Source organism: Bos taurus, chromosome 5, assembly GCF_002263795.3.
Source record: "Bos taurus isolate L1 Dominette 01449 registration number 42190680 breed Hereford chromosome 5, ARS-UCD2.0, whole genome shotgun sequence".
Taxonomy (NCBI): Eukaryota; Metazoa; Chordata; class Mammalia; order Artiodactyla; family Bovidae; genus Bos; species Bos taurus.
The window spans coordinates 25,497,567-25,515,573 of record NC_037332.1 but is presented as its reverse complement, the minus strand read 5'-3'; the positions used below and the strand labels follow the sequence as shown (position 1 = coordinate 25,515,573).

Sequence of the window (18,007 nt, the reverse complement as noted above, 5' to 3'; positions counted from 1 at the left end):
GGGCTGGCAGAAGGGGACCTTTCTCTTCTGAAGTGCTTTTTATTCTCTCCAGCATACTACTTCTTCTAAAGAGGGGTGAATCTTGTCTGGCCCCCCAGTGTCAAGGACAAGGGGAGAGGTGACCTTTCCAGTTCCCAGCAAGGGCCTCTTCGTGAATGGCCCCCGTGGCCTCAATCTAGCTTGGCTAACAGGTTGGAATCTGGGTGGTGGTCTCCTCCCAGCTGCAGAGAGAACACATCCTGAAGCTTGGGAGTCACCAAGTCTCAGAGGGCAGGCAAGGAGGCATCGAAGCTACACACCCTCTCTTTCCCAAGGGCCAAGGGCCAGGGTGCAGTTCCTGGCTTTGTCCAGCAGAGGGCGCCCATAGCACCATCACAGCTGGCCGGGCCTTAGGGTTCCAAGGCCTCTCTTCTCCCAGCAAGTAAGGGTAGGGCTGGAGAAAAACACCTCCCTTCTCAAGGCTCCTGCCCAGCTTCCCTTTTTTCCTCCTTCCTGGAGGCAGTTGGGCAGAAGGGAGGGGGCTGCAGAAAAGGCAGGACAAGAGGGGAGGGAGAAAAGATTCTTCAAGTTGGGAAAGAAGGAAAATGTCAAGGACTTAACACCAAATTTATCACTTTTTAAAAACAAGAGATTTTTTCCCCCAAAGTGAGGAAATAAGAAACAAAATCCAGTGTCCATGCATTCTCAACTGTGGTCTTGATTCCAAGACGCCTCCTCACCCTCAGACCTGTTGCGAGGGAAGCGGGTAGAAAGAGAAAGTGAGTGAGAGGCCTGAGGTCCTACGGTCCCTTGCCCTGCTGGTGTGCCCAGCCATCCCGCTAGTCAGGCATCTAAGTGTGACGTCCCATACCAGCCCCTGGCCCCTCGTCCCGTCTACACAGGGGAGGGGAGACTGTCAGAGTTCATGAGGTCATTTCATCCATGTCTCCACTCCAGGCAAGACCACTTGGAACGGTCTTGGAGCGGTCATCCAGCCTGGACAGATGAGGCTCTCCCTTTGGGTTTCAAATGCCCTTTATCAGAAAACCCATGGTCTACTTCCACCATCCATTCCAGGAGCCAGAAGTCCTCAGAGTCTAACCTCAGTGGCCCCTACGGCAGCTGACTCCCATTTCTCTTTATCCATCATGTGTACGTGCTCAGCCGTGTCTGACTCTTTGCGATCCCACGGACGGTGGCCCACCGGGCTCTTCTGTCTATGAGATTTCCCAGGCAAGAATCCTGGAGTGGGTTGCCATTTCCTCCTCCAGGGGATCTTCTGGACCCATTGATCTAACCTGCGTCTCTTGCCTCTCCTAAGCATTGGCAGGCAGAGTTTTTACCACTGAGCCACCTGGGAAGCACATTTGTCCATCAGGGGAGATGCAAATCCTCTGGCCATAGGGGACAGCTTTTCAGAGGCGGGAGTCGGTCCTTTGTTCCCTTTCCCTGACTCTAGATCTCAGCCCTCGCCCTCCTCACATAGCCTGCTCCCCTGTAGACTGGGCACACAGCCTGGGGGTCTTACCACGTTGGCTCCCTGGGAATCCAGCGGTGGTCATTGGATTGAGGGTCCCTCTGTGCTGGGTTTCTCACCGCCCCTCTCCTGAGTGTTAGGGATGGACTCTGCAGGCTCTGAGAAGGGAGAGCAGGTGGCAGCAGGGAGAGCTAGAGTTCACCAGGGCTTGGAGAGAGGGAGCTGCTTCTGCTTACCCCGTCCCATACTCCAACAACCCTTGAGAAGAGCCCAAGACCAGCTGAGGGCAAGGGGGCAAGACCCACAAAGTTTTCTCTGGTCATAATGACTACTTAGGTTCGCTATTGTTTTGAAGTCTGCAATCAGGAAAAAAAAAAAAAAAAAAAACCCTCTAAAAAAAGCTTAAAAATTTGGGTATGGTCTCAATGTGTGGCTAAACCTGACCTGAACAGACAGGAGGCTTTTGATAGCTTATGTATCCCACTTAGTGTGCCCATTCATTTCCCTGCAGAAATATTCATGTGTTTGACTATAGGGGGACTTTGCTGGGAGTATGATGGAACACACAGTATATATTCCGTTGTCACCTTGGTAAAGCTGGAAAAATTCTGACTTCTGGCCCACATCTGGGATAAGGATCCATGGACATGCAGCTTCCATTTCTTGCATGCTTTGTGTGTGTTCGCTGCCGAGCTAAGGACCAGTCTCATTTAATTTTCACAAACAACCCAATGCAATAGGCGCCATCATTATCACTTAGCTGACTGAGGTTAAGTAAGTAGCTCAAAGCCTCGGGGCTGGTGTAGTGGCAGAGCCAGAATTCCAGCCCAGGAAGCTGCTTCCATTCTAGCAGGCACCCCTCCGCCACCCACCACATATCAGGGAGCTGGGAAGTCCAAGTGGGAGGGGATGGTGTCATTCAGTAAGAAAGGTGAAGAGATGCAAACACATGCTGGTTAGGCAAAGGATCCATATTCTCAAGACAGTTTCTGGCTACTGCTAGGCCCCTCCCCACAGCCAATAATGCTGGCCTCCCAGGGCTGGTCCCTCCCCAGTCTGAACGTACTGTGTGTTTTCCCAGAGGTGCCCGGCCGTGACTCCACTGCTGCGTCTGTGATCCCGGGTGGGCAGGACTCCTGGGTCCCTGTGCTCTCAGCGGCTCCTTCAGGCTCCTCTCCCGGCTCCTGTTGCCCCAGGTGATGTTCAACCATCATCTGGAGCTCTGGGGGCGAAGAGAAAGGGGGAGAGCATTGGACGAGACTGCCCTGTCTCCTCTGTGGACCCTCAGCTTCGACAGCTCCACTAGAGGGCCAGTGCACACGGCCTGTGTGGTTTGACTTTCCTGTTCAAGGAAGGACATTCATTGGCCAATAAGGAGGGACTAAAGCTAGACAATAAAATGTACTTTCTTCAAAGCTGAGAGAGGGGAAGGGGAGAGCCTTTAAGAACAAAAGATCCTCCTGACTTGCTGGGATACCTAGTCTCCCTGTGGGCAGGAGAAAAGACTCCATTTAGATTCAAGAAAAATTTGAGTACCTTCTCTGCTGTGCACTGTGCTGAGTGACTTCACATACTTTACTTAATGGCCAAAGTGAGGTAGTATTCAGGGGCCCTGGAGGTTAAGCGGGTTCTCCCAGGCTCCCCAGCTAGTCGGTGGCAGAGCTGGAATGCAGCACCTCCCCCGCCTCCCCCCGCCTCCCCCGTCCCCCAGGCTCCAGCAACTCTCCTTTCGCAAAGGCAGGTTTAATGATTTCCCAAGGATCCTTCCAAAGGGATGTCGTCCTGGCTACTGCTCAGCATCAGGTGTGGCGGGGAAGGGTTTTCCGAACCTTTCATTGTGGGTGTGGTCCTCGTCGCCTTCTTCCGTTGCCGTGGAGACATGGACAAAGTGGGCTGTGAAGGGCGCAGGGCACAGGTGGGCGCCCACCCTTTTCGCCCTCCCCTCTGCCTTGCCATGCTTGTAGATGGAGACTGGGGAGGCGTGGGCTTCAGAAAGTGGGGGGAAGGAAACTCTTGCTTCCCCAGCCCCTACCCTGCCCATGATGGTGAGCAAGAAGACTGTGTTGGGGGAATGCAGGGGACTGAGTGTGCACCTCCACTCAAGAAGAACATGTGAAGGGCACAAGCAGCGGGGAGACAAAAGGTCCTGCAGGTGGGGGGCAGTGGCTGGAGGCATAATCCTCTAATAAGTCTGGGGGTTCTCTGCACTGGGCTGAGCGGGAGGGGCCAGCTCACCTTGAGAAGTGGGTTGGGGATCCGGTCTTCATCTACCTCTGAGGGAAGGAGGGAGAGGAGAAAGTGATGGGGATGGGAGATCCAGAGGGGCCCTGGGCAGTCTGACTTCTCAAGGGGAGGAGCCCCTGCAATCACCTCCCTTGTGATTGGTCTCTCACATCTGCCCCTAGGAAGCTGGTCCTGATGGGCTGCCCTGGCCTCCTCCCTCCAGCCCCATCCTGCTCTGCCGGTTGGCTTTATCTCCTGCTTCTAGTCTGGTCCTTGTCTCTGTAGTTAGCCTGCATCTACATCCTTGCCTCAAACCTGGAGGTTCCTGAAGGCAGGCTTTGTGGTCCTTCTGCTCTTTTCCTCCTGAAGTATCCATCTCTGCCTCCTTCCAACCGTTCTCCCTACCCTGGATCGAGAATTGGACCGAGCAGAGGAGAGAACGGCAAACTTGTCCTGTACAGGACAATCCTTTTAAGTAGTTGGAGGGAAGTTGGAGGCTCAGGCATCCAGATTGCCAGTTGGGCTTCTGAGCGTCACTGTCTCTCTTCCACTCTCCCGCCAGCGCCCCTGACATTCTCTGAGACCTTGCTGTCTCTCCAGACCTGGATGGGGACACTGGTGACCAGAATGCCAGCTGCTCCCTAAGCTGTTTCTAACCTTCCCGTCCCCTCTGGGGGCTGTGAAAATAGCTGATGGAGGCAGTCCCTCCCCCTCACAGCTGTCACCGCCTCTGGGGATGGGGGCAGCGGCCTCTTGGTTGCTGGAGAAACCTGGAAGGCTGTTGCCGCAGCAACCAGCACTCCACTGACCACCCCAACTGCTGGGGGGCTTAGGAACCAAGTGGTCTCCTGCTCAGTCTTTCCAAAGCAGAGGATACCCTCCTGCTAATCCAGCTGCTACTTTCGTGCCTCCGGGACCGACCAGACCTCTGGCTCCTCAGACCTGCCCTGCTATCTATCTAGCACCCACCTTCTCTCACTGGCACCTAGCTGTCTTCAGCAGCCCCCACTCCCTTTAGTGACCCATCCTGGGGTTTACCTGGGGATGACTGGTCACTGGTCAGCACAAGGGTGGCAGGGGTGGGGCGGCGCCTCCGGATCTGAGAGAAGAGGTCAAGTACATGTGGAAGCGTCATGGCCCCACGCACACTCAGCAACATAATCCACACCACCCACTTAGCACGCCACATTACACTGAACCCTCGATCCCTGGGGGGCATTCTTGGGCCCTCCCTCTGCCCCGGGGACCCAGAAGACCTCCCCCACTCTTTGCTGCTCCCCCCAGCCCCCTTTCTGTCTCTGTATCTCCCCAGGTCCTGGCCCAGCTCTCCATCTCAGCATCTATATCTGTGCTAATGCATTGATCTCCAGCCCATTGTCCTTCCGTCCATCCTGGATCAATGGTCAGAAATAACCCGAGAGGGAAGAAAGCATTGCCCTCAGTGTCCCAGCCCACTCCCCAAAAGGACATGAACCTGTTGTGGGCCAGCACCAGTGGAGAGCACCTCTCCGGCCCCACCCAGCCTGGGAGGGCAGCACAGAGAAGGCAGGTCTGATCTGAATGCGCCTTCTTCTGGCCTGTGCCCCTCCCTCCCTCATTTCCTCTCTATCTTTGGACACACTGCCTTTCTGATTTGTCAGGAAATAACGGTCTGGAGAAATCCTTGTCATGGTAAATATCATATGAGGAGGAGCCTGAGGCAGGACCATGGCCAGGGACTAAAGCTAAGCTGAAAAATCTTATCCTGGGCTCCCAGGTCCCAGTCTAAGAAATTAACAGATAAGAGCTGATTGACTGCTAGGCCTCTGAGCCCTTCTTCCCCCGCCTCTGTTCTTCGGTCTTGTTGCCAATAAAGTTGATTGTTGAAGAAGCCAGTCCAAGGACTCTTGGGGCGTGTAGTTTTTCCCCTTTCTCTGGAGGTTTGGAACCTTGGGGTTGGAGTCCCTGCAACTCCCTCCAGGGCAGAGGAGGGGAAGGAAGACTAATGGGACTAGGAAAGAGGCTAAAATTATCCAGGGCTGAGAGGAGGAGGCTGAGGACACTGAATGATCACATCCCTATCTCTCTGTGTCCATTATTTAGAATCATTACCGGAGTCGGGTAAAGGGGTGGGGGTGGGAGTGGAAAGACGCCTGCCCTTTTCTTTGCCCAGAAAGTGGGTATCAGCCAAAGCAGGGGGCAGGGTTAGTCTATTGAGAGGCTCCCCAAAGAAGAAATGGGTGTGTAGAATAGGGGTAGGTTGGGGTAGGCACTGTTTTCTCAGGAGAAGCTAGCAGTGTCTGTTTGGGGTGACATTTTAAGGTCCCTGCAATACCAGTTATGTGCGTGTGTGATCGTGCACACATACATGCATGTGCTACACAGACATTATTTGTGAGTCCACCTCTGGCTATTCCTGGTGCAAACGTGCTGGGGGCCCTCAGGTGGGTAAGTGTGCTTCCTGCATGTGGAGTGGGGCCATTCTCCTAGGAGAGAACTCATCCCGCCCTGGGGGAGGGGTGCTGAGGCAGGGAGAGGGTGTGGTGGGTGGGGATGAGCGGGAGTTGGGAGCCTGAGAAGGACACTGCAAGTATGATGGGAAGGGCCTTGGGAGGGCAGGAGGACTCTGACCTTGGACAGGTCCCTTCCATAACCAGATCCCTTGCCTTGGACAAGATTTCTAAGCACTCAGAGTCCTTGAGAATTTTGATGTCCTACAGGAGGAGGGAAGTTAGACTCCTGGAAGTACTCCCAGGTCCCTGAACTACTAGGAAACGAGTGTCGGTCTCTTTCATTTTCCTTGCCCCTATCACAAATTCTAGCTCTCAAGGACGCTTGGTGCCTTTGCCTCTGATTTATTTCCAAACCAGTTACGCCAAGGACCTGGTAGCTGTGGGCACCCCTCCATGCCCTGCCACTCTGTGCTCCATAACTCAGAGTTTCCAACCCTGCCACCCTCTCAGGTCGATCTGGCTTAGGTGCTCCTGCCAAGCCTGGAGTTTTTTGCCTACACATTTGGGTAACGGCAAGAGGGGCTGAAGTTGGACTGCAGGTAGAATTTCAGGTGGAGCAGACACAGATTTCTGAAGAGGAGAGAAAAGCAGGCTGAAGTCCCAGCCTCTTTTTCTCTCTGGCTCTATACCATGGCCTCCTCCCCTCCCCTGCCCCCCAGACCTCTAGGCCAGCTGGCCTACCCCTTCCTCCTCTCAACACACACCTCCACCTGCCTCCTCTAACACCAAACAGAGGCAGGTGTCAGGCATGGGCACTTGCTGCGTCAGTGGCAGGCATTTCTGCTTGGAACCTCACCCCTAAGCCCCTGGCTCACTCACACTCTTGGGCCCCTTTCCCTGGATCTGAGGTTATTTTAGCCAGTCTCCTGCCTCCTGGCATAACAGCCTTTTTCCTGACCCCAAAGGAATGCTCCCCATGCTCCTGGCTGTCCACACTCCTCATCCTCAGGAGGTCTGCAGTCTCCCCACCCTCCCTCCCTGCTGTCACACCTTTGAGGTCTGGAGATGTGGCTTCCACCAGGCCAGGGAGAGGATGGAGATGCAGGTCCCTAACCCCTCCCCACACTCTGGAAAGCTAAAGTTACAGGGAGTGTACTGAACCTTCACATCCAGACCTTATTTCCCCAAACAGCTGGAGCAGCAGGAAGAACACGCTCTCCAGCCCATCCCAAGAGCTCAGAGCTTTTTCAGGTGGGGAGGCCCAGCCAGAGCCCCTGCAGCCAGGTGGGGAAGCAGGGCAGAGACCTTGTGGGAAACGAATATTCTTTAGGAGCAGGGATGTCTAGGCAAACGGACAGAGAAGACCAAAAGCGATGGAGCAAAGAGCAAATATTTGGCAAATGGGTGGTAGTAGCCACCGCGGGTGGTCACCGTCTCCACACACATGCTCACTCTCCCTGACACACACAGTTGCTCACACACTCTCATACACTGCCGCCTCTGCCAGGCTGCTCTGAGCTAAAAATAGGCCAGGACGGGAGGCTGGGCCACGGCCCTGGACTCCCACCCTTGAGCCCAGGCCAGCACAGTGCTTCACCGTGTCTCCGCTCAGGCTTGGACCCTAGCCCCTAGAAAGCCCCCGCCTCGGCCTCCCGAAGGCCATTCTCCCATGCCCTCCCCACCCCCCACCCCCCACTACCGATCCAAAGGGCAGGAGTTGGGAACAAGGACCCACGTGCCCAGACTTGCAGAGAGGGGAGCCAGCCTGCACGCACGACCACTCCTCTCCCCAAAGCCCCAGCCCTCGCAGTTCTCCTCAACCCCTTCTCGTCCTCACTCTCTGGACTCTAGCAGGGTCGCCCCCAGTTAGGAGAGGGCTGGGGGGGCTCTTTCTCCTCTTTCAACTCCCTCGGTTACCTGTCCTCTCCCTTAACCCCTCCAACACCCTTGGGCGTCCCCACCGAGCTCAGAAACTCTGGCGGGGTTTGACTGGGTGGGGGATGCAAGACTGGTGAAGCGGGGGAGGGGTCGTGTCCTCAGGCAAGCCCCCTCCCCCAGGGCTGGGGAAGGAAGGGAAAGACTTTCGTGAGGACTGGCTTCGAGGGCAGGCGTTCGTCCTTCTGTCTATCTCGGAGAAGCACAGATGGGGAGATGGGGCTCCCACGGTGGGGGAGGGGAGAGAAGACCCCCCCCCCAACACAGCGCTGGCCCTCGCAGGGGCGCACCGCTAAGGGAGGACTGAGCGGGGGTCTGGGGTCGCACAGTCCGGGGTCCCTCGTCCTCTGCCGGGCGAGACCCCTGCCGCCCCGCCCCGCTCCGCACCTGCTCGGCCGCCTCGGGGTCAAGGTGCGGCTCCAGAAGCGGGACGGTGAACTGGATCTTCCGGGGGCTGTGGTCTTGCTCCATGGCGGGGGCGGCGGCTGCGGGCGGGCAGGCGGCGGACTCGGGGCTGGGGCGGGCGCGCTGCCTCTCCGCTCCGCTCCGGCCCGGCCCCAGCCCGGCGCGCTCGGCTCCCGGCTCCCGGCTCAGCGGTCCCGGCTCGCGGCCCAGGGGACTCCGCAGCCGCCGATTGGCTCGGCCCCCGCCCCTCCCGGCCCCCTCCACCTCCCCCCGCCCGGAGCCTTAACCCCGTCGTGGCCGCGCCGCCGGCTGCCGGGGGTCACCGCCCCGCGGAAGGGCGAGGCGGGTGTGGCCCGGCCCGGGTTGCAGTAGACACGGCTCGGGCGGGGAATCCTGAGTTCTAGTGGGGTGGAGGGAGGTGGCGGGGGGTGGAGGTGCGGAGGGGTCTCGAAGAACTTCTCCAACCTGGGGCAAAATCGAGGGGCTGGGAAGGTGGAGGGGCGCTGCCAGAGAGGAGGCTGCAAACGCGAGAGGAAGATTTCCTTGCTGATCTTAAAGGGGTCGCTTCAAAGAGAAAAGAAAGGGAATCTGGGCTTGCAGCAGGAGGGATTAAAGTTAGACTAGGAGAGGGACTTTCCATTGAAAGGAAAACGCTGGCGCGGAGGTGAAAGCTTGCTTGGAGGGGAGGTCTGGGGTCTGGGCACAGGTCTGGTTTCACTCTGTGGCAGGAGGGGGAAACGAAGATCTTAGAGGGTCCCCAGAGCCTCTTTCTTGATGGCAGTGGGTGGAGGGCTCAGGGAGCGAGGACCATCTGGGACTCAGTAGGAGGAGAAACGGGTGGGGAGCCAGGAATGCTTGTGAAATAGGTTTCTCTTTCTGCTTGCTAAATTCTGGGGATGTAAAGCAGGTGGAAGGCCTGCCAGAGGAGAGTATTCCTTGCTGGTGGAGAGGGACACGCCTTTGGTGGGGTGGCTTGTTTACAGATGGGGTTTGGTGTCAAGTTCCACTGTTGGCAGAGTAATGAAAAGGATCTGCCGTAATTGAGGAGATGGAGGTGAGACTGTGCGAAGAACTCACTAGTTTGGTGTAGGACCAAGATGCCAATACTATGAGTGAGGCAGACGGAATATTCACCAGACCTGGTGGGCACTCTGCCAGGGGCGGGGGCCACCGAGTAGAGGGAAAAGAGGTGCTGGGCACTGGGGGCGGGCAAGGCTGGATGATGCCTCTTTAGGCAAGGAGGAGAACTGGGTGCAGGGAGCCCGGACAGGGAGTTCTGAGGGAGGGGCTGAGCAGGGGCCTGGGCCAGAGATCTGTTTCTTTAACCTTAAACCAAACCACTGGCTCCTTCTACACAGATTGACGCCTGGTCCTCTGGGGACCCTGGGATCATCCTCCCCTCTAAGGGGTCAGCCTAAATCCTCAGTTGCCTCCTCTCCCGGGCAGCCCTTCCCTGGCCTGGATTTCACATTGCCCCTTTCCCTCTTACCTCCCAAAATAACCTCTGGCCTTCCCCCTAACCGTATCCCTTTACACACCACAGGCCTGGCTCAGTTTTCTCAGGGCAAGGCTGGGGTTATAAGGGACCCAGTAGGCCAGCCAGACCTCTGTCTGCTGTGAACTAGCCTCTGTTTTGCTGTTGCTCCAGGAATGACCCCCTACACCCAACCTATGATTGTATGGTCCCTTTGTGCTCTCTTTGATGTAGCAGGGCCAGCCCAGAAAACAGCTGGTTCTGAACCCCAGATACCCGCCTCCCCCAGTCGCTTCTCTCCTCTGCACAGGTGGCCGTGGTGGGAGTACATGTGCAGGCACTGAAGTGAAGAGGATAGGATAGGGTGGGAGACACAGGGGCTCAACAGGACGCACTCCCTGGCTTTCCTTCCACTCACCTCTCTCCTAACCACACATACACAGAACCAAGGCCAAAGTGTCCTTTAAATAGGTGACTTGTCCCTCCCCTCCCCTCACCTATTCTGCCAGGACCCTGGAACCTAGAACTTGAAGTCAGGATTCCCACAGCCCTACAGAGCAGCCCAACATGCTGCCCTCCATGGGATCACAAAGAGTTGGACACGACTGAGCCACTGAACAACAACAACACATCTAGGCCCTCAGATGCCCCTCACTGAGCCTTGATTTCCACATTTAAAATGGGCAGAATTTTCCCTACGATAGGATTGACAATCATAGGAGGTAAGGTATCTAGCATGTAGGAGGCCCTCAATTAACTGATAACTGCTCAGAGTCGGATACCACTGAAGCAACTTCACATGCACACACACACACACACACACACACACACCATTAGTCGTGTTATCTCCTGGCAGACAGCAGAATTAGGGGAGTCACCTCTCCAGGCTCTGTCACCCAGCTTGTTACATGCCCTTCAAACTTGGGTTTGGTCGTGGAAATTCCTCTCAAAACCTCACATCCACCCTTCGTGTTCCCTTCTCAAGCTTCAGATTCTCAGACTCCCTTCCCTGGAAGCTTCAGGTCAGGAGAGGGCCCAGAGCGCTCAGGCTTTGAAGAGATGGCTGATGGGGGTTGCGTGGGAAGAGGGGTCCTGGGAGCAGCCGGTGCTGGGGTGGAGGCAGAGGAGGCGAGAGCGGGAGGGAGGAGAGGCAACTCCTGCTTCTGGCTCAGGGAGGAGGCTGGGGATGGCGGGGGCAAGCGCTTATGGGGAGCGGGGAGGGGAGTGTGGCTGGCTGCAGCCTTGGGTGCTGGGGTTGCCGCAGGAGCTAGAAGGTGTCTGTCTGTGAGGGTGTTGGGTGATGTCATTTTGACCTTTCTAATGCCCAGAGCTGGGTGGGTGACTGTGGGTGTCTGTTGCTTGTGGGTGGAAGAAGACAACGTGTGTCGCTCGCACACGGGGCAGGGAGTTGCCATGCCTGCTCTTGGAGCCCTTCCTAGAATGAGTGAGAGTCAGCGCCTGCCCTGTCCCAGCCCTTCCCCGCTTGCATGTGTCTGTGCAAGGTGTAAATGTGTGTGTGTGTGCAAGCGTTCACATCCCTGCTGCAGTCCTGGCCCACTGGAGGAGCAGTGGCTGTTCCACGTGGTGTACTTCTGGGTCCATGAAATATTTAAGGTTACAGGGATGTGGCGGCCATGCAATTACTTTGCACCTCCCTCCGTTCCGACTCAGGCTTAATGGGGGCTGCTCTCTGTGGCTCTCAGCACTTTCTGCATTTATTTGTCTGTCTTCTTCGTTCCTCACTAGCCTTCTCCCATGTTACTTCACTAATCCCCACACCCAACCAGGAAGGAGGGCAGAATTATGATCTTTATTTTACTTTTCAAAAGCAAGGGCATGTAGAGAGGTGATGCTGGGAAGGTCTATCTGGGTTGGGATTTGGGAGGTAAGAGTTCAGTTCCTCCCCCTGCTTCCAACTCTCTGGGCCACCCTGGAGTAATCACTAGCCCTTCTCCCCAACACACGCACGCACACACACACACACACTGGGCTTGGTTTCCTCATCTGTAAAACGAGGAAGACCAGGTGATTGTGCAGGTTTCTTCCTGTTCTAATTTTTGTCATTCTGAGTTAGGGTTGCTCTCATCACATGGGCAGTCTTCGCAGATAGCTCTGATGGTAAAGAATCCACCTGCAATGCGGGAGACCTGGGTTCGATCCCTGAGTTGGGAAGATCCCCTGGAGAAAGGAATGGCAACCCACTCCAGTCTTCTTGCCTGGAGAATTCCTTGGACAGAGGAGCCTGGTGGGCTAGAGTCCATGGGGTTGCCAAGAGTTGGATGTGACTGAGCGACTAACACGCATACACAAGGGCTTCCCAGGTGGTACTAATGGTGAAGAAGCCGCCTGCTGTCGCGGGAGACATAAGAGACACGGGTTCGATCCCTGGTGTGGAAGATCCCTTGGAGAAGGAAATGGCAACCCACTCAGTATTCTTGCCTGGGAAATTCCATGGACAGAGGAGCCTGGTGGGCAACCATCCAATAGGGTTGTAAAGAGTCGGACACGACTGAAGCGACTGAACACACACACTGTCACACAGGCAGGAAGTCTCAGAATTAGGGTTAGAACCCAGGAGGTGGAGCCCTTACCTCTATCTTTGTGTCTCCCTGCTGGCCAGTGTGGCAGGGCGGAATTCCTGTCCGTTGAAAACATGATGCGTGCACACTTGCACACACTCAGCTGAGGCTTTACACACCCGTAGGAGTAAGAACTCTAGCCAAGTGGTCCCCCTGGGAAGCCATATGTTCCCACCAATTTGCTGCAGTTTCTCAAACATCTCTGGAAATTCTTTTGGAATCAGCTCAGAATGTGTGGCATCTGCTCTGTAAATCCTTACTGGGGAGCCAATCTTTCTCCTTTGGGGTGGCTCTGCTCTTCTGGAAATGAGGGAGAGTCTTTAGGGGTTGTGCCTTATGAAGAAGGAGGGGAACCAGGTGAGGAGCAGAATTGGACCTAGAGGTGAGGTGTGGGCACCCTGTGGTGAAACTGTCTGTTCCCTGGGCTCCAAGCCCCATCTAGAAGGCATCTCCGAAAGAGAAGTTTCCAGAGCTTCTTGTGAGCCCCAGCAGCACCATTGGGGTAGATGTGTGGCCTCTCGGGGGATGACTTAGAAGGCCCAGCCTCCTCCAACTGCATGGGTCCTAGTTTGCCTGTGAAAAAGCCCATCGTTGCAATTCTGCCAGGCTTGGGTGCACACCCCCTTGCAGCTGGCACTCTTGGGAATGGGGCCAGAGCTGGTGATTCAAACTGAGGGATGCTCATTTCCCAAGTGCTTTGCCTCTTCTTGAACCACAAGACTGGTAGAGATGGAAGAGACTTAAAGATCAGCCAAACCCACTCCCTTGAGCTCAAGAGGGGAAACTGAGGCCAAGAGAGAAGACGCAGCTCTCTCAGGGACTCAAACCCGAGGCCATACTTTCCCCAGATTTGAAGGCTATGGCAGGGCCACAGCCGGACCTGAAACAGAGGCATAGACCCCAGGACCTCCTGAGATATGATTTAGCCCTGTGATCATCACCAGTCTGGAAGACCCAATGTCTTGCCTTCTACCTCAACTCTCTAACAGGTTGAATTTATATTTCCAACAAATTGTTATCAGGTATTCGTGTGTCCCAGGCATTGTGTTCCGTGCTGGGGATACAGTGGAGCACAAAACAAGTACAATCTCTGTCCACTGGCATCTTACGGCCTAGCAGGGCTCTGGGTGGAGTAGGGTAACTAAGCAATTATAAATGATAGATATTGCAAAGTGAAAGTACAAGAATGAGGTGCATCCGGGGAAGGAAGAAGGTCAATGTGACCTCTGATTGCTCAGATAACAATCTCCTGGGTTCAGATCCCAGCTCTGCCATGTTGGGCAAGATGCTTACCCTCTCTGGGCCTTGGTTTCTTTATCTGTAAACAACAGGTATTAATGCCTCTATTATCCTAGTGATGATGGGATGAGGTGATATCCACAGGAGTGACTAGCTCAGTGCCTGGCACCCATCAAGCTCTTGAGAAATGAACATGAGTAGCAAGGAGCTCATCTTAGTTAGTGTTTTCTCCTTTGACTCTGGAAAAGGCAGGGATGGAGAAATGGAAGCTTCACAGGGCACCCGAAGTCGATGCTCCGTGACAACCTGGAGGGATAGGGTGGGGAGTGAGGTGGGAGGGGGATTTGGGGTGCAGGGCACATCTGTATACCTATGGCCAATTCATACTGGTGTAGGGCAAAAACCATCAAAATATTGTAAAGTAATTATCTTCCAATTAAAATAAATTAAAAAAAAAAGAAATGGGAGCTTTGGGAAGGGGTCTGCAGAACACCCCCTGCCCCTTTTTAGCCAGAGCCTGCTCTCTGCACCCTTGTCTGGTCAGCTGTTCTTGATGGCCAGCTGTGTCCTCGTCAGCATGGATGATCACCCTGTCCTGCTAATTAACACCCGCCCTGTTAATGATTAAATCTAATGACTTTGACTTGGGAGTGGGATGGAAAATTCCCCAGTCACAGGACTGGACTGAGGTAGGTTACTAGGAGTAGGAGGGATGGGGCGTTGTTGAGGGTGGATGGCTCGGAAGCAGATGCCTGGTTTCTCCTGGGGCTGCTCAGCAAGAGCAGGATGGAAGGGGTCATTTGAAAGTCACAGCCCATCCTCCTCCCCCACTCCTCCCAGGCTTGGCAGAGGTCATTGGGCCCCAGCCCAAGCCTTGGCATTCCTCTTGCCAGGGCTTGGCCCTTGAATGCGGCTCCAGCCAGAAGAACAGGGGGAGATGGTGTGTTAGTTCAGGCTGCTGTCACAATGTCCCACTAACTGGATGGCTTAAAACAGTAGGGATTTATTCTCTTACGGTTCTGGAGGCTAGGAGCCTGGAATCAAGGTGTCAGCTGGGCCCTGCTCCCTCTGAAGTCTCTCAGAGACAATCCTTCCTTGCCTCGCTCAGCTTCTGATGGCCCCAGGCATTCCTGAGCTTGTGGCAATGTAACTCCTGTCTCTCCCTCTTTCTTTACATGGCTTTCTTCCCTCTTGTATGTCTTTCTGCATCCTCTCCTCTTCCTGTAAAGACATCAGTCGTTGGATTTGGGACCCGCCCTAAATCCAGGATAATTTCCACTCAAGATCATTAATTAACTACATCTGCAAAGACCTTATTTCCAAATATGTTCACATTCTGAGGTTCTAGGTAGACATGAACTTTTTTGAGACTCTCTTCAATGGACGACAGATGGTGAGAGTGCCTGGAGGGGCAGGGAGGTGGTGAGTGCTCCAGGAGGCTGTGCTGGAGCGGTCCGGGAGGTCTCTCCCGTCCCCAAGGAGGAGAGGAAGTGCTCAGGACCCACGGGTGGGGGAGGACTGGCTCTCAAGAAGCCTAGAAAGAAAGGCTACTGATGGTACAGAGACAAAGGGATGGGAGTAGGGGTGCTCTGAATTGCAGGAAAGAAGGCTGAAGGGACTTTGAAGGGGAAACCCTGGGCCCCTGTAATTTAGTCCCGTTGGAGGGGAGAGTGTAACCCCTATTACATTATACATTGTACATATTCTATATTACACGTATTACTGTGTATGTCATATATATTATATGAAACCCACAACTTGTTGTGTAATAAAAGAATAAAGTTGCATTTTGAATACCTGATGAGTTTGATTTCATGATGCAATCCTTTATACTTTATCGGGCTGGTGGGCAGGGAGAATTTATTTGCTTGCTCCTTGGAGAAAACCCAGGAAAGCCTTCTAACTGTTCTGCTTGCTCTCAGATAAGAGACAGGCTCAATTCAGAAATTACAATGACCGCATCAATCAGTATATGAACCAAAACCTGAAACTTAAAAATTTTTTTTTTTGGCTCGCTATTCTTTTAGTCTTTTTTTAAAAAAATTGAAGTCCAATTGATTTACAATATTGCATTCGTTTCAGGTATAAAACATAGTGATTCAGTTTTGTTTCTTTTTTTTTTTGCATGTTACATTCTGTTATAGGTTGTTACAAGATATTAGGTATAATTCTCTGTGCTATACAGTACATCTTTGTTGCTTATCTGTTTTATGTATAGTAGTGTGTATCTGTTAATCCCACACTTGTAATTTGTCCCTCTCTCCTTTCCTCTCCCCTTTGGTAACCATGAATTTGTTCTCAATGTCTATGCGTCTATTTCTGTTTTGCATATAGATTCATTTTATTATATTTCAGATTCCACATGAGTGATGTCATTTAGTATCTGTCATTCTCTGACTCGTTTCACTAAGCATAATATTCTATTTAGCACCACTCTTCTGTGGACCTCTGGGCCTTGCTGCAGTTGGCGGCCGGTGGCTGGCTTCTCGGCTCCCTCCTCCCCTGCCCCCATGCCCCAGCCCTGCCTGGTGGGGGTGGTGCAGAGCAGACTGGAAGGGGTAGGTGAGTTTTTACATGCTTGGCACTCAAGCTCCTCCTCCCTTAGCTGGCAGTGTTCCTGCCCTTCCTCTCGGATGTTCTCTGCTGACCGTTCTCTCAAGGGTGCTTTCCTGGCTCCTCAGAGCTTTGTGAGCAGCCCTGTCTGCCTGTATTTCCTTATCCTGGGAACTTGAGCCTCCTTCCTCAGCTGCTAGGGTCTCTGTCCCTTGAGGAAGCCGTGTTGGGCAGCACCCAAGATGGATGTATGGGGACACATCTGTTTCTCTCCCAGGACCGGGAACTCGGTTCTTCCTTGGCCAGGCAAACTCTGGGAGCCCAGGCTGTCACAAGGCACCAGCTTAGCTAGCCTGCTCACAGGCTGGTCCCTCGTCCTTGTCTCTCCTTCTGAACTTCTGGAAGGCATCCATGCCCCAGGATTCTTCCACCCCCCACTCTAGGGGCCACATATTCTGTTGTTGGGGTAACCATGCCAGCATCCGCTAGGTTTGCTGTAAGGGGGTAGGTCCCCTCCCTTTCCCTGGGAGAGAGGGGATGGGGTTCACAGCACAGCTTCCTCCATGCATTTCCTCCTTGCAAAATCCTCCCTTTGTTACTGGATGCAATGGGTCCATTGCTTGGGGTGCTTAGCCAATGAACACATCAAGTACTTTTGATTAAAGCAGAAGAATTTATTACTTGTGACAGGTAAGGAGACATGGAGATAATTCTCAAGGGTTGTCTCTCATAATAGCAGGATCAGGGAAGTTTAAGCTAAAATGCCTGCATATTCACGAAAGGGTGAATGTGATCATCCATGTAGACGTGGAATTCCAGACATACATGTGCAGTGTGACATGTTCAAACATAGGTTGCATGTTCAAAAATGGCTGCAATTCCGGCCCTTGGAGTGGGAATTTTAGCATTAAAATGAGGCACGGGATGTTCTAAGTTGACAAAATCCAGGCAGCTCATTGAGTGAAGTCATGAGGGTCAGCCAAGGTCAGCATCTTCATTCTCTGGGCTGCAGTGAATCTGCTGGTTGAGTGGTTGAGGGGCTTTGGATCCTGCAGAACAGCTCAAGACTGTGCTTCAGGCTGATTTTTACCTTTGAAACACAATTGAGTGCCTTTATTATTACTATTCAAAAATGTATTTATTTATTTGGCTGTGCCAGTCTTAGTTGTACCTAGAGGGTTCTTCATTGCGTCGTGCAGGATTTTCTGCTGTGGCTTCTCTCTAGTTGTGGTGCCGGGCTCAGTAACTGCCCAGCGGCATGTGAGATCTTAGTTCCCTAGCTGGGGATCGAACCCATGTCTTTTACATTGGAAGGCAGATTCTTAACCACTGGACCACCAAGGGAGTCTCTGAACTGGATGTTTTTAGACTGATTTATTATCTTTCCTATGGTTACTTCTTTTCCTGAAAATAGTTGTTTGTTTCTGCATTCTTTTTCTTTTTAAAATCATTAATTACTGAGACTTACTCTTTCCACCTGAAGACCTGGGAGGTCATAGTTCACCTTTCTCCTAAGCATCAGTAAAGAGAACACAGAAGGGTTCTGAAATGTATGCTCTGGTTCTTAAGTTTGTCCAGTGCATGTTACAATTTCTCTTCTTGCCTGGTATTCTACTTCTGTAAGATATGACATACTCTGGTTTAACCCCATCCCTTCCTGGTAGCTCAACTGGTAAAGAATCCGCCTGCAATGCAGCAGACCCTGCTTGAT

At 53.5% G+C, this 18,007-nt stretch overlaps 1 protein-coding gene across 5 annotated transcripts; it reads right to left on the bottom strand.

The window, feature by feature from the left end:
• Nucleotides 1-19: 19 nt before the first annotated feature.
• PPP1R1A (protein phosphatase 1 regulatory inhibitor subunit 1A) lies at nt 20-8,637 on the bottom strand. Of its 5 annotated transcripts, none has more exons than NR_197969.1 (8): nt 8,434-8,637; nt 4,718-4,778; nt 3,692-3,729; nt 3,286-3,349; nt 2,523-2,678; nt 2,044-2,149; nt 1,508-1,614; nt 20-727 (listed from the first exon to the last, which is right to left on the bottom strand). NR_197969.1 is itself a non-coding variant. In NM_001434778.1 (8 exons), the coding sequence occupies exons 1-7, from the start codon at nt 8,515-8,517 to the stop codon at nt 1,538-1,540; spliced, it is 552 nt and encodes a 183-aa protein (NP_001421707.1). In that variant the 5' UTR covers nt 8,518-8,637; the 3' UTR covers nt 20-727; nt 1,508-1,537. The 5 variants fall into 5 exon arrangements, 3 of the variants coding, with proteins under 3 accessions (NP_001421707.1, NP_001421705.1, NP_001421706.1); NM_001434778.1 differs by lacking the exon at nt 2,044-2,149 and adding an exon at nt 6,670-6,741; XR_003034615.2 differs by having other exon boundaries at nt 588-727; nt 3,286-3,316.
• Between the last annotated feature and the right edge of the window lie 9,370 nt (nt 8,638-18,007).